At 36.0% G+C, this 25,214-nt stretch overlaps 1 protein-coding gene across 1 annotated transcript in view; it reads right to left on the bottom strand.

The window, feature by feature from the left end:
- Positions 1-6,071: 6,071 nt before the first annotated feature.
- The window catches only part of TLK1 (tousled like kinase 1), a 163,261-nt gene continuing 144,118 nt past the window's right edge, over positions 6,072-25,214 (bottom strand). The window contains exons 13-21 of the mRNA XM_043487915.1: positions 22,734-22,831; positions 20,476-20,557; positions 16,981-17,072; positions 16,808-16,897; positions 16,501-16,670; positions 16,085-16,220; positions 11,446-11,557; positions 9,977-10,084; positions 6,072-7,821 (exon numbers count right to left, since the gene is read on the bottom strand). Of these exons, the coding sequence (XP_043343850.1) occupies positions 7,645-7,821; positions 9,977-10,084; positions 11,446-11,557; positions 16,085-16,220; positions 16,501-16,670; positions 16,808-16,897; positions 16,981-17,072; positions 20,476-20,557; positions 22,734-22,831 (1,065 nt within the window). The 3' untranslated portion in view covers positions 6,072-7,644. The remainder of the gene's footprint in view (positions 7,822-9,976; positions 10,085-11,445; positions 11,558-16,084; positions 16,221-16,500; positions 16,671-16,807; positions 16,898-16,980; positions 17,073-20,475; positions 20,558-22,733; positions 22,832-25,214) is intronic.

Below are 25,214 nucleotides of genomic sequence, written 5' to 3' on the forward strand. Positions count from 1 at the left end.
TTGTTACAATTTCAGTCTTACATTTATTAAGACTTGTTTTGTGGCCTAACACGATCTATCCTGGAGAATGTTGGATGTACAACTTGAAGAATGTGTATTTTGTTGTTTTGGATGGAATGTTCTATATACAGTTGACCTTTGAACAGCATGGGTTTGACTTGTGTGGGGGCTCTTATACATAGACTTTTTTTTCAACAGATACATGAAATTATATGTGTAGAACATTATGCGCAAGATGTACTGAAGTGGATAACCTATCTTTACATAGACATAAGGTGAGTGATATTTAATATGAAACCAATGTGTTAGTTTTCTCACTGCTTTATAACTTTGCATTCAAAGAATTATATTACTATATAGTCTACCTCTCTTGCAGAGTAGGAAATAGCAACCCACTCTAGTATTCTTGCCTAGAGACTCCCATGGTCAGAGGAGCCTGGTGGGAGTCGCAGAGTCAGACACGGTTGAAGCGCCTTAGCATGCATGCATGCGTTGGAGAAGGAAATGCCAACCCACTCCAGTATTCTTGCCTGGAGAATCCCAGGGACAGAGGAGCCTGGTGGGCTGCCGTCTGTCGGGTCATAGAGTCAGACATGACTGAAGTGACTTAGCAGCAGCAGCGGCTACCTCCCTTGTAACTGGAGAAATTGCAAAACAGCCTATCACTGTAGGTAAATTTTTTTTAATGTGTAACAGTGTTTCCAATACTATGTTATATGACTACTAGTTTGTACCATAAAATTTCCATAATGATTCATTCTTAGTGTATAGGCTGGTTAAGTCTTTCTGTGGATTATAGGAGGCTACCATAAAGCAATATTACTGCTTCATTACTGATACATGAATTATTATACCTGTAAATAAATGTTTTCTTCATTTTTAATGTCTACTGTTAATACGTGTAATATCTACAGTATTATACAAAACACAAAAGACAGTATTGATGTAGGTACTGACAGATGATTTGTCTTTTAAACTTATGGTGTTGACAAATACAGTAGTAAATGTATATATTTTCTTATTTTCTTAACATTTCTATAGCTTTATTTTAGGAATACAGTATATAATATATATAACATACAAAATGTCTTTATCGATTGTTTTATTATCAGCATCAATACAAGGCTATTAGTAGTTTTGGAGGAGTCAGAAGTTTTACATGAATTTGACCGCAATGCGGGGGGGGGGGGGGGCGCCGGCTGCTGCCCTGGCCAGTGTTTTTCAGGTCTGTTAAGTTCATCTGGTCTAACATGTCATTTAAGGCTGATGTTTCCTTATTTTCTGTCTAGATGATTTACCCATTCATAAAGGTGGATATTAAAATTCCCTACTGTTATTGTATTACTGTTTCTCACTTTAGGTCTGTTAATATTTGATTTATATATTTAGGTGCTTCTATGTTGGGTATATAAATATTTACATACATTGTATCTTATTGGGTTGATCCTTTTATTATTACATAGTAACACCCTTGTCTGTCTTACCACAGCCTTTGTCTTCAAGGTCTGTTTTGTCTGATACACCTATCAGCTTCTGTTTCCATTTGCATGAGTATCTATTTTCATCCCTTCACTTTGAGATGTGTGTCCTTACATCTGAAGTCTCTTGTAGGCAGCATATATTTAGCCACTCTGCATCTTTTGATTGGAGAGCTTAGTCCATTTACATTAAAAGTAATTGATAGGTATGTAATTATTGCTATTTTTTCTTTCTATTTGGTAGTTCTTCTCTTCATGATTTTTATATAGTGGTATGCTTAGATTTATCTTTTGTATATCTACTCTAGATTTTTGCTTTGTGGTTACCATAAGGAATAAAGGTTGTTTGTTTTTTTTTTTAACTAATAACTGCATATGAATCTATTCTGTATCTCTGGGGAAAGAAGCCCATAGGGATTAGATTCTAAAACATTCCTACTGAAGTTTAAATTGTCAAAAAGTAACAGTAAAAAAATTTTTTTACATCAGTCCAGCAACCACCAATGATTTTATTTAATATTCAGGGTGGCTCGAACAGAAACAGTCTTGAGATCCAACTAGCATTTCTAAAGTGAAGAAAACAAGAGTTCTGAAACAAACCAATTAAGCCTCCAACCCACAATAGTCATGCACCTAGGATGTGCAAGTCATTGGATTTGCAAACTTCTAAAATAGCTGCATGTGCTGAAATGAAGGGAATCATTTATGGAGCCTATCTTGTCACTGCTGACACTCAGTGCTCATACTAAGCAGTTATGCACAGACTTATAGGTTAACATACAGAAACAACTCCATATTGATAAATGGCTGCTGCTTAGTCCCCTGAGCTCCTCACCCCAATTGTTCTTATCCCTTCCTCAGGGTGTCCTACAATTACTCTTGATCCTCTCAGTTCTGCACTATGGCCAGCATTTGATCTGACCGGTCAAAGGTCATGCCATGTTAGCTGGTGGAACTTACTGCAAGGTGGTCCTTTTAGAATACACACTTCACAGATGTAGAAAGTAAGCCGAGAGAGGCTGTCAGTGACTCCTCTAAGGGCACTCAGTTATTAAGGAACAAAGACAAATGCAAAGTCAGGTCAGACTTAAAAACCCAGGCTTTCCCCACTCTTCACTCTTCTGAATACCTCCTTCAAAGGAGGTTATGAATTTGGTCATCAGCAGACCAAAGGTATAAAGAGATGAAATAGGATCAATATGAATGACATGTATCAGCCATACTCATTCTTTAGATCAGGTAGTTTTAGAATCTTAAGTCTGCCATAGTTTTAGAATCTAAGTTTGTCATATCCTAGAAATAAATCATTATCTCATATAAAAAGTATTTAAACCAAATATACCATATATTAAGAACAGGACAGTGCTGGTCATGCACATCTACTCTTTAGCTTAGGTATCTGGCTATGGGAACAGCCTAAGTTCTTCAGATGAAAATGGATCATGTAGCAGGCTTTTAAGAAATTCAAGAGTCACTTGCAGTCAGGATTACTCACTTGTGATCACGGCACTGGAGCAGCATTCATGGGTAATTTCATTAGATTTGTAAGACTTTCTCAAGTTTTTTACTTAATAATCAGTTTTTCCAGATTTCTTCTGAGACCAACTGGTACCACTGCAGGGAGAGGAAGCAGAATCTACCTTCTACCTTCATGAAAGTTGGCTGAGGATGAGAAAGGTGAACTGATCCCTATAAGTTAACCTGATCAGTTATTAATAAATTTAAAATGCAATGAAAAACAAGTGTGAGAATAGGAAAAGGCTTGTGACCCACTCTCTACCTTGCCTAGGACGAGTCTGGACAAAAAGCCCTCTCTCAAGTGACTCTCGGCCATCTGGGCACAGCTCAGACAGCATTCCTGATCTAACAACTGAAGAACTCTTTATACTGCTCTTTCATGGTTATAGTCATATTTGTATCTGTTCATTTTTGTTATTTTGAACAATCATGATTTAACACACTAATGTGTTCTAACAAAGAAGCAAGGTGTTAGCATAGTAAGAACTTTGCTTTAGAACTCCAGGAGCTGTGCTTTAGTTCTGATGTCATTTACTAGTTACTGTGTTCTTACCAAGTTATTTCTTTTCTCCAAATGTTTCTCCTCTGTAAAACTGGTATAATAGCACCTATTCTACCTCAGATGACTTGTATTATCAAGGAAAACCCTGGGATGTATGGTAGAATTTCCTCTGATGAAATAGCCTAAATGGGTAGAGTGTGATCCTTTTGGTAACTACAGTTGAGACAAAGTTACTGTTTGTTGCTATTGTTGTTATACTCCACCACCTTCCCTTTTCAGGTAATCTAATCATTTAAAACAAGTAAAAAATACTATAGAACTTGTTTCTTAAGGGGAAAATAGGATTTCACAGGAAGCCAAGTGGACTACATATGTAGGATAAAAGCAACAGAATAACCTTTGAGTCTTTAAATGAGAATAATAGCTTTATACACATGGTATTACAATGAGCTGGGTTCTAAGTGCTTTATGTGCATGAACTCATTTATTCCTTGAAACCACTTTGTGTGGTAGGTACTGTTATCCTCATTTTCAGACGAGGAACTTGAGACACAGTGGCAGTAAATGGCAGTCAACATTTAAACCCAAAGAACCTGGTTATAAACTGGGTTCTTAACCAGTACTATTGCTATTGCCTTTTTAAAACTGTCATATGTATGTAGGTAATATACATTTCCAGTATGTTAAATGAGTGAGAATTTCCAGGTGAAAACTATGCATTTTGATCCTATTGAAAGATAACTCCTCTGAGTTCTCCTCTGGCCCTATGCAGTTGTTCTGAAGTTAGTCAATACACATTTACTCAAATCTTTCCCATTCAAAAATCCAAGAATTCTCAACAAGAAGAATCTTCAAAAAAAGGAGGGAAATCAAAGCAGGGGAAGGTAAATGGTGGAGATATGTTGTAATTCAAATCAACAGAAAGTTGTAGAAATTCTAAGACTTTTACAGAAGTCCTGAAACCCAAGAACTAGAATTCTAATAATTTTATTTTAAAGCTAGCTGCTAAAATAATTTTTAAAATAAATTAAGCCCTAAGAACATTAAAGTTTAGTATATTTGGGAGGAAAATGATCAGATAACATGTCAAAATTTAAAGTGGGATTATTTTAAGATGTGCCAGTGTGATGTTAAAATGTGTGTAAGTATAAGTCTGCCTTTCCCACACACAGATCAAACAGTAATGTAAACTCTAAAAGTAAACTCACAATCTAATAGGCCTGGGCAGTCTGCACTACTGCTGCAAAACATAGCTAATAACATCTAATGGTAATCAGCATTACTGTATTTAATAAGTAACAATCAACAGCAAAACACACAATATATTCTTTAAATTTGTTTCACTGAAATTCTACCATTTTGGTTTCATGTAATGAGGTATTTGTAGAAGTATTTGTTCACATTTTATGTACCATTTAAATTGAAAATTATTTTTTTAGGAGAGGGGGATGACAGCCAGTGAATAAAAAATAGACTTAAAACTTTATTTTTGAAAAACAACCAAGTATCTACCCAACTCCAGACTTAATAAATTAGTGTGGTTTCTACACTTAACTTCCTCTCAGCATGCATGCACTAGAGCTAATTCATATCAGAGAAATATTTTAAATTATATGCAGAAACTATTCATTTACCTTGCAGTGCTTCTTAAAGGGAGGAGACCTTGACTACTGTCTAAGGGTAAAGGAAATGATTTAATTCTGAGGACAGAATTTAGGGGAACAAAAAACAATTTAAGCCTCAAAAGCTAATTAGAGTAAAAGATTACCAGCATGACTGAATTAGTGATAAATACTAGTGTCTCAGGTAAAGGTAACAGTTCTCACTTTGGCTCAGTTAGCTATCTTGTACTTGCTGGGGTAGGGGCATACTATCCCAAAGCTGTGTCATTTCTTTGGAAAAACTTTAAGAGGAATAGAGGGTCTAAAAGCTGGCTTGTCACTTAAACACCTTGGATTCTAAACAGATGATTACCTAAGCCCAGGGAAGCAATTTTATTTTATGGCTTATTCTCTTCCTTTTCTGCATTTTGACAGTAGCAGTCACTTCCATTTATTTGAAAATAATATGATAAAGGCCAGTGATCTAAGTCTGCACCTCTTCTTCAATCTCATGTTAGATGTAGACATCCACTTATATACCTCACTAAAATTTTAAACAAAACTGGGTATTTTAATTGGGATCTTTAAATAACAGTTACTATAATGAACATAGTATTTTAGGATTCAGAAGAATGAAAACTCAAACAACAAAACTGAAAAATTTGCAGACAGCACCTAAAGCACTCAATTAATGCTAACATTCCATTACTTATGTCAATATGTTTTAAAATAGGATTTCTATCTTGATCTACAAAGAACAGGTACAGCCCTTAAGCCATTCCCAATAGGGCTAAGTGTTACTTACCTAGGATTAGCCTTGATAATGGTTATTAGGTATACTTTAACAGCTTGAAACCCCTTCATGCTTATCTTGAAGTATACTTCAAGAATTTATTCAGCTGATTCTTAAGTAAAGGAGCCCAGTCAATGTCCTAAGTCTTGAAAGCTCCCTTCAAATGTAATTTCATAGTCTTTAAATTTTAACTGTCATTGTTTATTACTGTTTTGGCTACATTCTCTACAATTTCAGCAGCATCTTAAAGAGACAATGTGTCTATGTACAATGAAAGAACAAAATGGCTTGCAATATCAGAAATTAGAGCCACCATTAACTGTACAATATTAAGGAGAATCTGTGTTAAACATAATGAATGTGATGATAAAGAAATTTCTTAAAGGAGTGAAATACAGCATCCTGAAAAATAACGGTTTCTACCATACAAGGCAGTTAGGAAATGTTCACATTTTAACAAATCTGTACAAACCGCAAGAAACTTGTTTAAGGGACTGTCATCCCACCTTGCTGATTAGAACCTGCTAGAAATGTAGAATTACCATGAACAATTTATAAATCTATTACATATGTGCTCCCACAGCCCTAGAAATCAAGAAACTGATTTCAAGAACTCTTTATGTCCAACATGGATCATTTTTTCATGTCTTGATTGTTAACAAATGCCTGCTTTTAATAATCTTTCTATGATGTACAGTCCAACTTGCACCTTTTAAGGAGGTCATTTGATTTTTTTTTTTTTTTTTTTAGCAAAGAAGCAAAACACCATTTAGCAGCAATTAAAGCGCCTTCAAGAAGACTTAAAAAAAATACAATATCCAATTAGAAAAGCCATATTTTTAAACATTTGTACAAGAATAAGCTGCTGAAACTTGCTAGTTGAAATATGACATCTGTACAACAATTTACAATAGAGCTAGAAGGGAATTTATCATTATCCTGCATAGAACTGGTCTGCATTTGGTTACATATTGTCACTTGTTTGAATGAACAAGGCCTGGTAACAAAATAAAAATACCTGTTAACAGTTCTAACATGTTGAGAACACTGGAAATACCATAATTTAGTTACTTCAACTGATTCCAAAATAAGCAGTGCACTTTGTCAAAGGCCTAAAGTATCTAGGAACAGCTCTCCCTTTAACATAACCAGTGAAAAGAGCGGACATGTGATTTCGAGGTACAACCTGGTAAAAGCCAGAATAGGCAAATGACAAAGTCTAACTTTGCCCAAAGATTCTCTCACATCCTGTTACTGTAAAACACAACTGTCAGCGTCATTCCATTCTTACTTTGGTTGCAGCAGATAAACTGCTGAATGCTGAATAATGTATCCAGGCACTGTATAGTTCTTGTGTTAGAAATATGTCTCATTTTCCATGTGTTTTTAAATAATGAAAAACTACCCTTCATATTAGAACTCTCGAGTAACAACCAAATGTACTGAAGTATTATAAACGTTATTTACAGTGTTCCCCTCCCCAACAAAAACCACTTTTCTTTAACATGGTATTCCTGTTTCTGTGCAACAGGCAGTCACCCTTCACTGCTTAAGGTTACAGCCAGAAGTGTACATTTATTCAGGGTCCATGATCCACTCTATACAAACGACTCTATGAAGAACTTCAGTTCACAAACAGTTCTCAATCATATCCTGTGTAAAAAAGAAAACAACAAAAACACTCAAAAGCTCTCAAACTCAAGTGTGCATCTGGAAGCGATTCAAAGACATCATGCCGATTTTGGAGGAAAGTCAGTAAGTAATTATGCTCGAAGAAGGGGGTGTGGGGGATGCGGTCAGCCCAGCCATGTGTAAGTTGCCTGAAGAATTGGATCTTCTCATGTGTGGGAGAAGGTAGGGGTCATTTGCCAGTTGGTGCACATCAAACCTATCTTCTTTTCGGTATGCCAAACAGCGTCTTATAAAGGCCTTTAAAAAAAAAATCAGCAATTAAAATCTTTTCCTTTTCTAAGTATTAATCAACTGAATACTACAGATGATGGACACATTTCAGAAAACAGATTTCACTGGGGGTTCACATTAAAAGAAACTAGCAATAAAATTACTGCAAATGCAACTCTCAACTCTCTAGTTGTTCACAGTACTAAATATTATTGCTACTACTTATTGCTGGAAAGCTGTATTTCTTTTGTTTCAAAAAAATTTTATGGAGATTAAAATATACATAACATAAAAATGAGCATTTTTAACCCAAGTATACAATTCAGTGACATTAAGTACACTCACGCTGCAGTATCACCACTATCCATCTGCAGAACTTTTTCATCATCTAAAACTGAAATCTGTACCCATTAAGCAGTATCTCCCTACTCCTTCTTCCCCCAGCCCTTGGTAACCAGTATGTTCTTTTATGATTTAGCTATTCTAAGCACCTTATGTGAGTGGAATCATACAATAGTCGACCTTCTGTGTCTTTCACTTAGCATGATGTTCAAGTCATCCATGTTGTAGCATGCATCAGAATTTCGTTCTTTTTTAAGGCTAATATTCCACTGCATGTATATGCTACATTTTGTTTACCCATTTATCTGTTGGTTGACTTATTGTGAATGTTGGTATACAATATGTGAGTCCTTGCTGCCGCTTTTTTGGTCTACATCTTTAGTATCATTTTATATATAAAAACCCTTGTCTACCAATAGTGACAGTTTTACTTCTTCCTTTCTGATTTATATGCCTCTTTTTTCTTTTTCTTGCCTAACTGTTCTGGCTAAGACTTCCAATACAGGCATACCTTGTTCTATTCCACTTTGCAAATACTGTGTTTTTTGTTTTTTTCAAAGTGAAGGTTTGTGGCAACCCTGCGTCAAACAAACCTATTGGTACCATTTTTCGAACAGCATGTGCTCACTCTGTCACATTTGGTAATCCTAGCAGGTTTTGACTTTGCATCATGACTTTATTTGTGGTGGTCATCAGTGACTTGTAACTCCTGTAATTGTTTGGGGGATGCCATGAACTGTGCCCATATAAGATCGCAAGTTTAATTGCTGAAATGACAACAAAGGATTCAGAATATTAAATAAACTTAAGTTTCATAAGGCAGTGGCAGGGTTTGAGAGGATTGACTCAATTTTGAAATCATTTTACTCACAGTAGAACTTCTCTCAAAAGCACTGTATGCAACAGAGAAACTGTTCATGAAAGGAAGAGTCCCATCAATGTGATACTGCCTCAGCATCACCACCGTGATCAATCAGCAGCCATCAACAGCAAGGCAAGACCCTCCACCAGCAAAAAGGCTGGCTGAAGTTTCAGATGATGTTTATTTAGCAGTGTTTGGCAAGCAAGTATTTTTAATTAAGGTATATACATTTTTTTTTTTTAGGTATAATGCTACCGCACTAATTAATAGACTACATGTGCACCAGAAAACCAAAAAGTGTGTGACCTCCTTTACTGCAATATCCACCTTATTGCAATGGACCCATGCTATCTCTGGGGTATGCCTGTAAACTGTGTTGACTATGGAGTGCTGCATTTCTCCCTACAAAACTCCAGAGTCATCTTTTTCTGAAATTTGTCTCCTGTAAAACAGTCATTCCACTTTACTGTTAATTTAGTTTGGCCAAGAGAATGATGCCATTTTTTGCTGTAATATTTTCTCCCTTTGAGCATACAGCACAAAATGAATATAGCTATATAACTGGCAAATGAATCAAGAAAAAGAACTTTATCAGAACTTCCTAAGACTCTTCATGCCCACTTTTGGTCATGGGCACTGCCTCTGCCCCAGTCTACTGGAATAATAGCTATCTGACTTCTAAACACCATAGTTGAGTTTTGTGTCTTTTGAATTTTATGTAAATGTAATAATAGATTATGGTCTCCTTAGCCTGCCTTCTTAAAAGAAATCATGGACTATATTTGGGTCCTTAAAAACTATCACAACCAAAGGCCTAAGCAGTTCTTTTCCAGAGCAAATCAGCAGCCCCTATTGGATACACTTGCCTGTGGCTGAAGTCCCTTCTGCTTTCCTTATTAACAAATGTTTACTTTGTCTTAACCACAACTTATGAAATAAAAAATTACTTCACAAAATTTATTTACATAAATTTGGTACCTTTGCTTCACTGCTTACAACAGGTTTTACAGGGAACTGGACATCAGTGGCTTTTAATATTGTATTTTCTTGAAGAATGTCTTGCTGAGATTGATTGTGACCAAATGGCTTTAAAAGAAATGAATAAAATGTTGAGAAATTTATCTCACAAAATACTTAAACAGATATTATCACTAAATCCCTGCAGTACAAATGATTTGTGTTTTAAAAAGTCTTAGTTACTTATAGGTTGGATGTATTCTCATAGGCTATAACTGACAGCGGGCTGAGAAAGACCATCTGACCAATCCTCAACATAGCCAAAACACTATAAATAAGCAATTAAGATGAAAACATTAAATATTTTATTCTGAATGTTTAAAATGTTTAAGAACTACTTAGTAGAAGAAATTACAAGGTTGCAGCTGGCGCCTGCTAGTAGATATGGTTTTGAAAACAGCTAGTGGTGTCCTTTAGTCTGATACAGTTCAAACTAGCTTGAACAGTGGAAACATCTGTGAAAAGTCCAGAGTAAAACACCTTGAGCATGACAAATTAAGTTAAATGAAACAGCTCTGGGTTTGGTCCTAACATGCAGTGAATTCCCAGACAGGTCCCTGGATCACTTTTCATACTGATGAAGGGATTGAGGGGGATAAGGATTGGATATCCATGGTAGTTTGTAGTTCTGACTTCAATATAAAGAGAGGTTTGCGAAACATTAGGACTAAGTTTGATGGAATTTCCCTGAGGAAGCACAGCAGGAAACATGCTCAGGCCAAATGTGTGTGTGTTTTGGGGGGCTGGGGGAGAATGGGGTAGAGGATGTGAGAAAGTGAAGAAAACAGTTTTGACTCCATTATTCCTAATGCTACAAAAACATTAGTGGTGTTAAGCTGATGTGACATTAAAGTAATTCTGATCCATGAAAATTTTAGTAAGTGATGATATATTTAAGATCACCTAAAAAAATAAAAATGGGTAACTATGGTTCAAGCATCCAAAATGGAGCTGGGTAGCCATTGTGGATGTGGTTTCAGACACATTCCTGCATCACAAAAAACCTGAATTTTCCAAACTGTATCAAACCAAGGGACACTACTAGTTGTTTTCAAAACCAATTAGCAAACGCTAGCTGCAACCTTGCAGTTTAGAAGTCACCCCCACTTTGCAACTATATAAACAGCACCCTTACTTCTGGCCAGCTCCAATCCCAATTCTTGACAATTTATGTAACCTTGCAGTTTTTTGCCTATAAGCATCCCTCTCTTGTGTAGAGCTGCAACGCAGTTCAAGTGCTTTCTTGGATTATTGCTTCCCAGGCTATTCCTAACGTCAAATAAATGGTTATTTGGGGTTTTGTTGTTGTTGTTCCTGCCTCAACTAGGTCTCCATTCTTGGAATTCTTGACTAAATTGACTTCAAATTAATGAAACTTCAAGAAGAGAAAATGCAACTTCTCTCCATATAGCTAAATCTGCTATACTTACCTTTCTACCATAAAGACACTGAAAGAAGATGACTCCAACTGACCACACATCAACCTTGTTGGAAATCTTTGGTGGTTCCTTTCCAACTACAAAACACTCAGGAGGTAAATACCTAGTTTGGGGAGGGGCAGAAAAAAAGGAAAGGATATTAACAATTTATAACTTAAACTTGTAAATGTAAAATCTTAGAACTTCCATTTTATTCATACATTGATGGATGTCCTAAACTTTTAAAGCATTTGTATCGTCTGACTCTAGCGCCAAAACAAACAACTTTGTGATAAAGTGTGTAAGATACAGTTAACCCTTTGACAACACAGGTTAGAACTGCATGGGTCCACTTGCATGCGGATTTTTTTTTTATAGTAAATACTACAGCACTACACAATCCCTGGTTGGGTGAGTTTCGGGCCTTTGGAGGAACCATGTACATGAAGGGCAACTCTTTAAGCTACTCTCAGATATTTGACCGTGTAGAGGGCTGGTGCCCCTCATCCCTGCATTGTTCAAGGGTCAATTATAAATGTGTATTATCTATAGAAATGACAAATTATCATTAGAAACTACAATGTTCTAATCTGAGTAAGTATCCACTAGGAGAAAGAAACTCTTCCTATCCCCCTCTTCACCAATGTTCAAACTCTTCCTAAAACACACATCTGATCAGCCAGTTCTTTTGTTTAAAGAACCTCAGCATCACTCACTAATAAGGTGTAAGACCTTGTATCTCTTGCTTGTAACAAAAGACCTGTCTTAGTCTAGCAGCAACTTAAATTTCCAAAATCTCTTCCCCTGACCCCCTCAAACTGGCTGCAGCTGCTGCAGCTGCAAGTCACTTCAGTCAAGTCCGACTCTGTGCGACCTCATAGATGGCAGCCCACGAGGCTCCCCCGTCCTGGGATTCTCCAGGCAAGAACACTGGAGTGGGTTGCCATTTCCTTCTCCAATGCAGGAAAGTGAAAGTGAAGTCACTCAGTCATGTCTGACTCTCAGTGACCCCATGGACTGCAGCCTACCAGACTCTTCCATCCATGGAATTTTCCAGGCAAGAGTACTGGAGTGGGGTGCCATTGCCTTCTCTGGTCAAACTGGCCAATTCATTTGGTCCCCACACTGTGCTTCTCCACATGCTTCTGAATATAACAACCTTATATGCTTGCTCTTACCCCAGTTAGGGCTTCCCCAGTGGCTCAGAGGTTAAAGAATCCGCCTGCAATGCAGAAGATGGGGGGTTCAATCCCTGGATTGGGAAGATTCCCTGGAGAAGGGCATGGCAACACACTCCAATATTCTTGCCTGGAGAATCCCAGGGACAAAGGAGCCTGGTAGGCTACAGTCCATAGTGTCACAAGGAGTCAGGACTGAAGTGACTTATCATACTCATTTGACACGGTGACCGCCCTCTCTTCAAGACCTGCCCAACTATCACAAGCCTTCTCTGCTTCCCTCCAGGGACCTCTGTTACATTAATTCATTAATCTCTGTGCCGTTTTGAATGGTAGCAGTAGCAGAAATACATGGAGCATTCAAAAATACTTTTTAAATTTATAGTCATAATTTTAGACAAAAAAAGTTAAAAACAGATTGTAATATTTACTTTTACCTTTTAAATAAATTTAAGTAAACAGCTCCACCAGGATGCAAGCATCTCCCCCCGTCTAAAATTTGGATAAACTACAAAGTCTTGAAAAGCAGTAATACAGCTAAATGGGAATCTACTGTTTTTTGTTTTATACTCACTATGCTAAAATCATTTAAATTTCAGCAGAATGTTGACAGATGACCGATAACTTGTATGTGATGTAATCCTTTCCTACCCTCCAAATCAAGTAAAAAGGCAGGTTTGTTCTATGAAAAGTATGTAGTTTCTGTAGGTTTATGTATGTGTGAAACAAGAATGGCTCTTAAACACAATGCTATGCTGTCCCTCAAGGTAAGAGGGTGTAAGCAAGGAGAGAAAGTATGGGAACAGAACCAAAGCTTTTCAGGAAAAATCACCAGCAGGATTTAGTGAATGCTTGCATTTGAAACCTGAGACGGAGGAAGAAATAAAACTCACTTTCTTCTAAGTGATACTGACAGTTAGGGGATGAAAGGCAATTTGTAAAGGCACCATGACACATATTCTAAAAGTTTGTATAGGACATTGTTTACCAAATACATACCTTAAAAAACTAATATGACTAGAAACTAACCATTTTGAGAAACACTGTTTATATAAGAAGTGTAATTCCAGGTTCCTAACATGGAAATGCCTCGACTGTATCTCTTTCCTGCAGAGCACCCTAAACATAAGCGTCCCTGATGCCCATCTGCCAGGGAAATTCCATTGCCTTGCCCTACACTACAGAAGCCAGAGTGAGAGGGAAACGGCATGTGGGAGTCTCTGCAAAGGATTATCTATTACTTAGAACATGGTTTCAAGCTGTTTTCCACAGAACATAGGGTTCTACCAAGCAACTAGGATTCTAAGATTTTGTGATGAAAAAAGAAGTCTTCTTGCTAAAAGAAAAAAGTCTCAAGATTACTTACTGATTCAGGGTGCTGACCTTCAAGGAGTTACCAGTTTGAATGATTTTCTTTAAACATATATTTAAAAAATCTATGACATACTGCATTATATTCCTAAAAAAATGCCACAAGCATAATTTTAAAACTCTAAAATGGCTTTACGTGAATACATGGCTATGACTAATCCTATTCTGAAAAGTGAAAATGCATACAAACTTGTAGCATTTTCTACTGCCCAGGCTAACTATGTTCTAGAAACCCTAAAGTCACATGTATGTTTGTAATCACCATCCTGTACAGCTATCTCCCTTCCAATTAAGATTTCACTCCTTTTGCTAAATTCATTCATTCTGAAAACTAAACTTTTTTTTGAAAAAAAGTTTGAAAATTCACAATAAAGTAATCTTTGTCAACACCTAGGTAACTGTGAAGGAGTGACATTCATTTAGACTCAAGTCCAAAAGACCAAGGTTGTACCAAATTTATCATTCATGACAATAAAACATCCATCTCAAACAAAAACTGTAACCACAAAACCTGTACAGAGAGGACTTAATACTGCTTTTAATAGCTAAGATGTTATATTAAGTATTATTATTCATAGTAAAGTAATGCTCAAAATTCTCCAAGCCAGGCTTCAGCAATATGTGAATCGTGAACTTCCAGACGTTCAAGCTGGTTTTAGAAAAGGCAGAGGAACCAGAGATCAAATTGCCAACATCCGCTGGATCATCAAAAAAGCAAGGGACTTCCAGAAAAACATCTATTTCTGCTTTATTGACTATGCCAAAGCCTTTGACTGTGTGGACCACAATAAACTGTGGAAATTTCTTCAAGAGATGAGAATACCAGACCACCTGACCTGCCTCTTGAGCAATCTGTATGCAGGTCAGGAAGCAACAGTTAGAACAGGACATGGAACAACGGACTGGTTCCAAATCAGGAAAGGGTACGTCCAGGCTGTATATTGTCACCCTGCTTATTTAACTTATATGCAGAGTACATTAAGAGAAACGCTGGGCTGCATGAAGCACAAGCTGGAATCAGGATTTCTGGAAGAAGTATCAGTAACCTCAGATATGCAGATGACACCACCCTTATGGCAGAAAGTGAAGAAGAACTAAACAGCCTCTTGATGAAAGTGAAAGAGGAGAGTGAAAAAGTTGGCTTAAAGCTCAACATTCAGAAAACTAAGATCACGGCATCTGGCCCTATCACTTCATGGCAAATAGATGGGGACACAGTGAGAGACTATTTTTGGGGGCCCCAATATCACTGCAGATGGTGACTGCAGCCATGAAATTAAAAGATGCTTACTCCTTGGAAGGAAAGTTATGGACAACCTAGACAGCATATTTAAAAGTAGAGATGTTACTTTGCCAACAAAGGTCCATCTAGTCAAGGATATGGTTTTTCCAGTAGTCATGTATGGATGTGAGAGTTGGACTATAAAGAAAGCTGAGGGTAGAAGAATTGATGCTTCTGAACTGTGGTGTTGGAGAAGACTCTTGAGAGTCCCTTGGACTGCAAGCAGATGCAACCAGTCCATCCTAAAGAAGATCAGTTCTGAGTGTTCATTGGAAGGACTGACATTGAAGCTGAAACTCCAATACTTTGGCCACCTGATGCGAAGAGCTGACTCACTGGAAAAGACCCTGATGTTGGGAAAGATTGAGGGCAGGAGGAGAAGGTGACAACAGAGGATGAGATGGTTGGATGGCATCACCGACTCAATGGACATGAGTTGTGTATACTCCAGGAGTTGGTGATGGGACAGGGCGTGCTGTGGTCCATGTGGTCACAAAGAGTCAGACATGACTAAGCGACTGAACTGAATTGATTCATAATAAACATCACTCTAACATTACAGAACAAGATTCACAAATTCTCCACATTAGGAATTTCTGGCTGGTAGTCAATGACACCAAATTTCTCTTCCTCTAGTTTCCTGATATTTACAGTTAAGACGGGATGAGAAAAGAGCTGATGCCAGTAGTCTCAACTCAGAGACTTCATATCAGTACCCTTATCACACCACAGTAATCTCAACGGCACATGAAAATAAACTCTCTTTAAAAAGACTGGGAACCGACCTAGGTAATTTTGGTGTTTTTAATAATACACTTACCAGTATGTGCCTGCCCCTTGGGAAGTTAGATCCATTCCATCTACACCATAGCTGTCATCATCCATGATCTTGGACAGACCAAAATCAGTGATTTTGATTTCTCCACACGCTGTTCCATCTACCAGGAGGATATTGCCTAAGAACAAAGTTTATTTAATGATACAAAGATAAAAAACATTATGTTTACTATGAAAGCTGATTTTGGGGAAATAAATAATACATTTAATATACATATGTAAAAATTTTAATAAAATATACATTTAAAATATAATTTTAAAATATAGTGATACAATTTTAGAAACACTTCAGATTCTACCAGTATGCCACCGTCTCCTAAAAACTAAATCACAAAGCATACTTTTCAGATAATTTAATTCTTTAAAGCTTAAAAACTTAAGACAAATTTATTTAATTACCTGGCTTAAGATCATAATGTATAATAGGGGGTTTGATTTCATTGAGATATCTTAGTGCATTTACAATTTGCATTACAATAGACCTAGCTTCTTTCTCTGACATTAATTTATGTTGCTTCAGATAGAAATCCAAGTCATTGCCTTCACAGTATTCTAACACTGTACAAAACCTACAATGGGGAAAAGAAAAAAATCAGACACAAAATATTAGCCAGTGATTCAGAGTCACAATGGAAAAATGAATATTTGTATCATCACTACAGAATAGGGGAAGCAAATGCCAACATGTCTGTTTACATTCACTTACGTATCTGTATCCAAGGAGAAATAGTCATAGAGTTTAACTATTCTGGGGTGATCCAGTTCTTTGTGTATTCTATATTCTCTGCAGGCATGTCTACGAGAAGGAGAGTGTATTAATTCTCCATGACCATTAAATGTATCTTCAAAATTGATAAAAATCAAAGAATTAATATTTACTTATGGTAGTTTTCCTTCTTCTCATCCCTCCAGCTTTTATTAAGCTGGTGGATCTTCACAGCAGCATATCTTTGTTCATAAAGGTCAAAAGCCTAGGATTAAAGAAACAGAGACGACTTTGAACCAAAGACCAACTGAAGAGCTCATTTTTTTTTGGGGGGGCCCAATAATTTTGCAGTAATATGGAACTAGAATATACATTTTTATACTATAAAATATACTACTATTAGTAGTCATCTCTGCTAAGATTATAGTTAAGTGGCACATTTATTATCAGAAACAAGAAACAAATTTCATGATGTTAAATCAGAGTAAACCTTAATGTGAATTTTCATGTTCAAGTTTTATAAATGCCAATATACTGAATTAAGATAAAACAATAAAGCGTTTAAAAAAAAAAAAAAAAACATAGACCTTCTCCTCTATACCAGCAGCAGCAGTAAGCAGCCAGGAAAACAGGTGACTTTAACACTTTATTGGTGGATTGGATGAAGCAAACTTTTTCCTCTATCTTTTCCTACAGACTCCATTTGTTTGAAAATAAGTTCATTAAAGTTCTAAACTTTTATTATAAAATTAAACATAACCATATATAATTATCACACCATATCAGCAATTATTCCTTAATCTCATCTCAAGATAGGTTTTTATACTGGTTTGTTCAAATTATCAGCCTATTTCTTAATAAAGAATGATCAAATATTTTTTAAGGCTTTAGGTGACTTTTTTTTTTATAAAACACTGCATGTCATGAAAGAAATTTAATAGTTTAGGTTCTACTGTAACTTATATACAAAAAGTGCTCCTTTAAGAAAACACTCAAAAAGTTTACATATTTATTAGGAAGAAGGTTCATAGCTTCCACTCCCTCTATCAATTTAACCTTAAAATAAGCAGGAGGGATAAACTGCTTGTCACAAAATTATAAAAGCATGAGACCTGAAATCACAGAGGATGCAGTAATTAAGAATATTCACTTTGGAGTCAGATAAACTTATTATTAGATGCATTACTTTGTGATAACGAAGTCTCAAAGTTTGGGTTCTTGAAGAGAATTAAATGGGGTGAAACATATAAAGTGTTTAAAATAATACATGATTCACAATAAATACCCAATAGACATTAGCTAAGTTAAGTTTCAAACAACAGAAAAGAACAAAAGTTCAGGTAGGAGAAAGCAAAAAGAACATAAAAGGCTTATTAAAAAACTTACAAGCAATCACAGTAAGAAGGAAAAAAAAGTAAAAAAATTCTAAAGTTATCATTAGTGTATACTGATTATAATGTAAGACACATCTTTCAAAGTATACCTTCCCATAAAGCTAAGATGGTAATCACTAAGCAACTGATTCAATATTTTCCACAAAGTCTATTTTTTGATTTACAATCTGCTGCTTTGTTTCCCAAGGGACATGACAACAATGAAAGGACTTTGAAGGGGTCAGAGGGAGCTGTCATTAGTATTTAAATCAACAATAGGGATTTAAGACATTAGAGCCCCCACAATCTGCATTTTCTAATTTCTACCTAAGACTTTCTTCAAGAGAAAAGTCTCTTTTAGCCCCTATCTGTGAGACTAAAAACAGTGGAAATATTACTGGGAGTGGCAGAAGACTGTCATGAAAGCAATTAGAAGCAACAGAGGCTGGGCTACCTTTAGGATAAGCCAGTGCTAGCTATGGTCATTTTAGATCCACTGTGAGCTATTATGATCTTCTTTTCTACCTTGTGGCCTGGGTAAGACTATTCAACGCTTAAGTGCCCAGATAAACTACCATTAGAATCAAAGAAACAGGAAGTGGAAGAGGGCTCACAGATCACTCTTGATGGGTGATACTAATGCTTATCCAAGCTAACAAAACAAAAACTAGTTCATGGCTGAACCAAGATCAGAAATTAGTTCTCTGAATCCAAATCCCATCATTTCCCCAGAGTCAGAACTGGATACAGGCTGTCTCTTGAACAGAGAGGATTTCTAATAACAATTTGATGAGCTTACATTTACTCAACACCGAAATTCTATGTGATTTACCTGATAGTTCATTTAATCATTACAATGATCCCATGATGTACATAACTGTTAAACAGTCCCAGATGAAGACAGGATGGTAAAGCAATAAGCCAAAGTTTAGACAGTTGGTAAACAGCAATCAGAATTAGGATTCACACTCTGCCTCTCTGGCTTCAGAACCCAAGGTCTTCATCACTGATTATACCCATACATAATGAGGTTCAAAGTGTTACAAAGAGCTTATAAAAGGCAGATTAATAGGGAAGCCTTCAATAGGAATTCAAGTTTAAGGTGAGACTATGACCCTCATTATGACTTCATCCTAACTAAGAGCAAATGGGAAAGCCACTGGGGCTTATAAGGCAGGGGAGTGAGATGATCAGACTGCATTTTCTAACAAGGCCATTCTAGCTGCAGCATACACACAAATGGACTGGAGAAACTCAATGTCCAGGAAAAGGTGATTGGCTAGGAGATTAGAGCAGCAATGCAAACAAGAGACAATGAGGCTTTGAGCTGAGAGAGAGAAGGGTCCTTGCTGGATTGAGGAGAGCTTAACGACACTAGTAACGACATACACCAGAGACTGGTTATGCTGGAGGAAGGGGGTTAAGGGAAAGATGTAGTGAAAAATGGCTTTCATTCTTCATTCACTGCAGGTTTTTCAGGGAAGGAACTGGGTAGATAAAGGGCAGTGCTGTATTTAAAATAGGGAGCAGTGTTGTTGTTTTTTTTTTTTTTAAAGGGAGGGGAAGGTGTGGGAGGAGAGGAAGATAAGCTTCTATTTCAGATGTGAGTTTGCAGTACTTATGAAGCATCCACATGAGGTGAATGGGCTTAAGTCATGTAAACCCGCAGGTATGGGGCTCAGAAAGAAGTGTGGGTAGATAGCTATGTTATCTATGTATCTATATCTGAAACCAAATAGGTGATAACTCAGTGAAGGGGAGGGGGATATATTTGAAAAGGAGATTAAGAATGATAAAGAAATTTGGGAACACAGTATTTAAAGGTTGGTCAGAAAGACAATACAGAGCAAAAAAAAAGTAAGGTATAAAGTATTAAATGTGATGAGTAAAAATTTCTGCATTCATATATGAGAAACACTGGCCTTGAAATAGGTAGAAATTAGGGTAAGTCCAGGACATGTAAGGACTTGTAACACATGTTTAAGGGATACAACCTTGTCATAAATGTACTATATTAAATGGCTACCTGCCTATCTTGATTCTAATGGCTGTTATTATTTGTATCAGGTTGGTCAGTGGTAATCAGCTACCAAATATCAGAGGGTCTACAAAGGCACAAGGATAGTTTTTAGACTCTTGAGATAACATAAGCCATCACAGACTCTTTTTGCAATGAGAGGACATAATTTCCCAGTCAAAAAAAATCATAAAAACAATAAACATGTACTTCTTAACCACATACTCCTATATCTTTGCTATATTAGTGTGAAGAACAGAAAAAAAAATGTACATTACCTTATATACTTCACTAAAGCCACCTCTACCAAGCAGATGGAGCAATAAATATCTTTCATTTAACGTTGGGTGATCTTTGAACCTTAAGGGTGGGGAAAAAAACACTCATGCACATGAAAACACACACAAAAAAGGTTCTGTCCACAACACAGTTGTGCTCTTATTCTACTCCTATTTCTTTTTCCTGCTGTTTTGAATTCTATTCCATACTTCTTTCTCTACCTGCATGACTATCACCCATCCTAATGTTTTGGTGTTCACAAAGCCTAACATTCAGCTATAAAGCTGAATATTAAAGTTCAATGACCAATTATAGCACTGTGATAAAGACCTACCAACTACTGTATTACTAAGAGCTTTATAAAATCCTGTATCTATTCATCAGGAAATACTTCCCTTATGAAAACAAACTTTTATCTGGGAGTTCTAAATAATCAAGTTTTATAGTACTGACATAGGATTAAAATTAATTATAAGCTGACTTTCAACCATGGTTAAATTCTATAAGTCTTTCCCTTTTGCAAATAAAATTTTAATTCCCAATCAAAAAAGAAATGCTTTAAAAAAAAAACAAAACCCACCACAAACAAAATTATTTAACGTTTATCACACCTGCTGCACACTAAGCACTCACATGTATTATCTCATTTGTTTCTTAACTAACCCTCTGAAGTAGGCCCTGCCACTACCTCTATTTTACAGATGAGGGCACTACTGCACAGAAAGGTTAAGTAGCTGTCCAAGGTCAACAGTCAATACATGGCAGGGTTTCACAGAAAAACATGGTTCCAAAATGTACACTCTTGATTCTTAAGGGGGGGAAAAAAATCAGTAACAGTTTTATAGTCTCAGATATAAAATATACATGGCATTTTACTCAATGTCAATACAATTCTGATAATTTAAGCTTTTCTTGAGAATTAATAGAGATTTCTGTTTAGTTTTAAAGAAAAATGTAGGAAATTTCCTGGTGGTCCAGTGGTTAGGACTCAGCGTTTTCACTGCCGTGGCCCATTCAATCTCTAGTTGGGGAACTAGAATCCTGCAAGCCACGTAGCCAAAAAAAATAAAGAAAGGGAAATATAATAATTCATTTAATTTTCATCAAGTGGATTAAGTCATATTCACAAACAAGTTTTGGCATAATTTTCAGAACAGTCAACTGTAAATTAGCTTTGACTTATCTGCTTTATTAGAATTTATCTGGTACAAATAAGTATATTCCGTAACTGTTATTTCGTTTACCTTATATATTGGAATGATTATGTTCATAAAGATGACCATAAACAGGCCTTCTTTTAAGCAAGATATTTCATGGCAGAAATAGGGCACTTCCAGTTCTGACACTCATTTAGGTCATTAAGATTTAAAGTACATAAATCTGAAAGTGTAAAAAAGACATCCTTCCTGTCCTCTACACAGACTAAATCCAATTAATGCCTTGCTTTATTCCTGTCTTCCTCATAAAGCTGCCACCTGTCCACAGGCATTTTCTCTTTGAATTCCTTTAGCGTTTAAATAAAATTGATAATTAGGGATTAAGGATAGAGACTATAATTTAAACTGCTCTTCTATTTCTTCTCCAGTTTTTACACAATGCTGGATACATGGTTTAATGAAATTCCTTTAGCTGAAACGATTTCTTCTTCACTACTATAACACTAACTTTGGTATTTAGTCAACAAACACTTATTCTGTGCCTAGCATATGCCAGAAACGGGTCTAGGTTTGGGGGGTATAGCAAGAACAAAACTAAATCCCTGCTCTCATATAGCTTACATTCCAGTGAAGGAAACAGAAAAATGAACTGGAAAAAAAATGTATTTCCAAATAGTGATAAATGCCAAGAGAAAATAAAGCAAGGTAAGGATGCTGAGAGAGGGGATGGAGTAACGCCAGGGCTGATATTTTAGACAGGGTGGCCTTTCTAATGACCACCTGGAGTGAAATAAGTAAGCCACTCATATGTCGAGAGGAAGAACATTTCAGGCAGAAGAAATGGAGAACAGAAGAGCCTTGAGACGGGAATGAGATGTGATTGAGGGAGCCAGTGTATCTACAACATATAGGTGAGAGGAGGATGAGAGAGGTGGGGTGGTGAGGTGGCTGAGACCGGATCATACAAGGCCTTCAGAGTCATGCGAAGGACTTTATTTCTATGATGAGAAGTCCCTCAACAAGGAAATACTGTGTTTATGATCTCCAAGGGGAGAAAATCATTTATCATGTAATCCTGTGAAATACAAATAATGACTTACTGTGAATTATCTTCATTATTTATTCTTTTGAGCTCTCGAATATGAAGATTTCTGACTCTTTCCAAACGTTCAAGTTCTGCCTGGATTTCTGCCTCTTCCTGCAAATGAAGAGAGGGGACTATAACAAGCTCAATTTATTTGTGATATAAAAAAGATATTTTTACTCATGCACCAATTTTTTTTTACAGTGATGGAAAGAATAGTGTATTATAAAGTACCACTGAGTTAAAAGATCAAAGTGCTCTTTTCAATGCCTGAAAGATAGAAAGAGATAAGGCAAAAGCCTATTTCAAGAAACCAACCTCCACATGAAAATCTCTGTACTACAAGAAATCTATTTTTATAATGTCTAAACTAAAAATGACTGCAAGGTAGTCTGAAACTGCCTTATAACACAAAATGAGCTGTAAGTTTTATTTCTGGTACATTCAAATTTTAATTTATGAGGGAATAATTTACTAATACAAAATAAATGAAGATATTTCACAATAGTTAAAAGAGGAAGAAAGGTAAAACACAGAACTACTGATTATTCAGAGACCTTGCAACATTTGGAAGACACAAACACACACGTACAATCTCACCAATCACTGGATAAATTCCACTACAATTTTAAAGAGACTCTTAAAAATTATATGACTAGCTGTGATTTAGATCCTTAGTCACCAGAGTGCACCTGGGCAAATCCTAAAGGAATTTACTTTAACATTCATTAATCTAAAAATTCCGATATTTTCATGTCTCAAAATATACAATTTTTAGAACATTTAAAAGAAAGACACCAAAACAAAACCACCCATTACACACATAGCTCTTTGTCAATATAAATACTATTAAAAGACAAGAACATACCAAATTTCAGTGAAAAGTTCTAGAAATGCCAATTTTATAATATTTCTGAAAAACTATTAAGTAAACACAGATTGCCTTGGCCTAAATGTGTAACCATTATAAATCTATATACAACATGAAATAGGGATCATTTCTAAATATTAAATATTTCTGCTTTTCATTAGCACTGTCTCGTAATGACTTATCTTCTAAAATTAAAAAAAAAAATCCTTTGTCTCAAAAAATCAACCAATTCTCAAATTTACTCTGAAAGTATATTTCATTGTAAGGCAGATAATAGAGGTATAAAGTCTATTACACCATTACCTAAGGCTTAAACTGAAAGGAATATTCTCAGTGTCATAAAGAAATACATGTTCACAGGTTAAAAAACTAAGTATGTTTATATTCTACTTAGGATTATTTCAATTATTTAAAAATGAAACTCAACCCTTACTTGTTGCAGATATTTAATGTAAATTAGGCATTACATAATACATGCTGATGCTGCTAAGTCGCTTCAGTCTTGTCTGATTCTGTGTGACCCCATAGACAGCAGTCCACCAGGCTCCTCTGTCCCTGGGATGCTCCAGGCAGGAATACAGAAATGGGCTGCCATTTCCTTCTCCAGTGCATGCATGCAAGCTAAGTCGCTTCAGCCGTGTCCGACTCTGTGCAACCCTATGGACAGCAGCCCACCAGGCTCCTCTGTCCATGGGATTCTCTAGGCAAGAATACTGGAGTGGGCTGCCATTTCTTTCTTCATAGATAATACATAGAAACCATCAAAATAAATTTAAGTGAAAAAAAGGGAAAAAAATTAAGATGAACTTTTCTAAAATTTGGGGGAGAGTTCTCTAAAATACACTAAATTCTCTGAAATTTCCTCATTTAGTGTAGCTTCAGTCACAAATATTTCTAATTTTAATGAAAATAAGAAAAAAAAGGTAAGATAATGTTTCAGGGGATTAAACAGTTTCATCATAAGGACAGGAAATAGATTCAAAAGCTTGGCAACAATCAAGTCAAACCACATTTCAGTTGTCTCAATTCAGTTACATAAAGCAGAATAAGAAACTGGCTATATAGGTGTGTCCATAAATATGAAAAAATTCAATTTCAATTATATCACAGAACAGAGAAAGACAGAACTTACTTTTTTCAGATTATTAACGTTTGCTGCCTTAAAATTTGCTGTTAATTTCTTACACATGTATGAAGCTACTATACACTTTAGTAAACTGGTATAATTTTAAATAATCTGATAAAACGTGAAATGCTTATTAGAATTGCCAGCAAAAATACCTGTTTCAACTTTTACTTGAAATTGTGGTATGGGGATACTTATTATTTGAAAAGTGAATTTATAGAAATTCTATTATAAATATATAATTTTGAAACAACTAGATTGTTGACACATAATTACATTTGTTTTATAATTTTTGGTAATCTTCAGATGTTTATACAATGGCAGTAATCAATATTACAAAACAGTTACTAAAGAAAATAAAATGAATATAGGTGCCAGTTAAGCAAGTTTTTATTCCTCTATAGAACATGCCAAGTATGGGCTTCCCTAGAGGCTTATATGGTAAAGAATCTGCCTGCAATGCAGGAGACCAGGGTTTGATCCTTGGGTCAGGAAGATCC

This window comes from Cervus canadensis, chromosome 15 (assembly GCF_019320065.1).
Source record: "Cervus canadensis isolate Bull #8, Minnesota chromosome 15, ASM1932006v1, whole genome shotgun sequence".
Taxonomy (NCBI): Eukaryota; Metazoa; Chordata; class Mammalia; order Artiodactyla; family Cervidae; genus Cervus; species Cervus canadensis.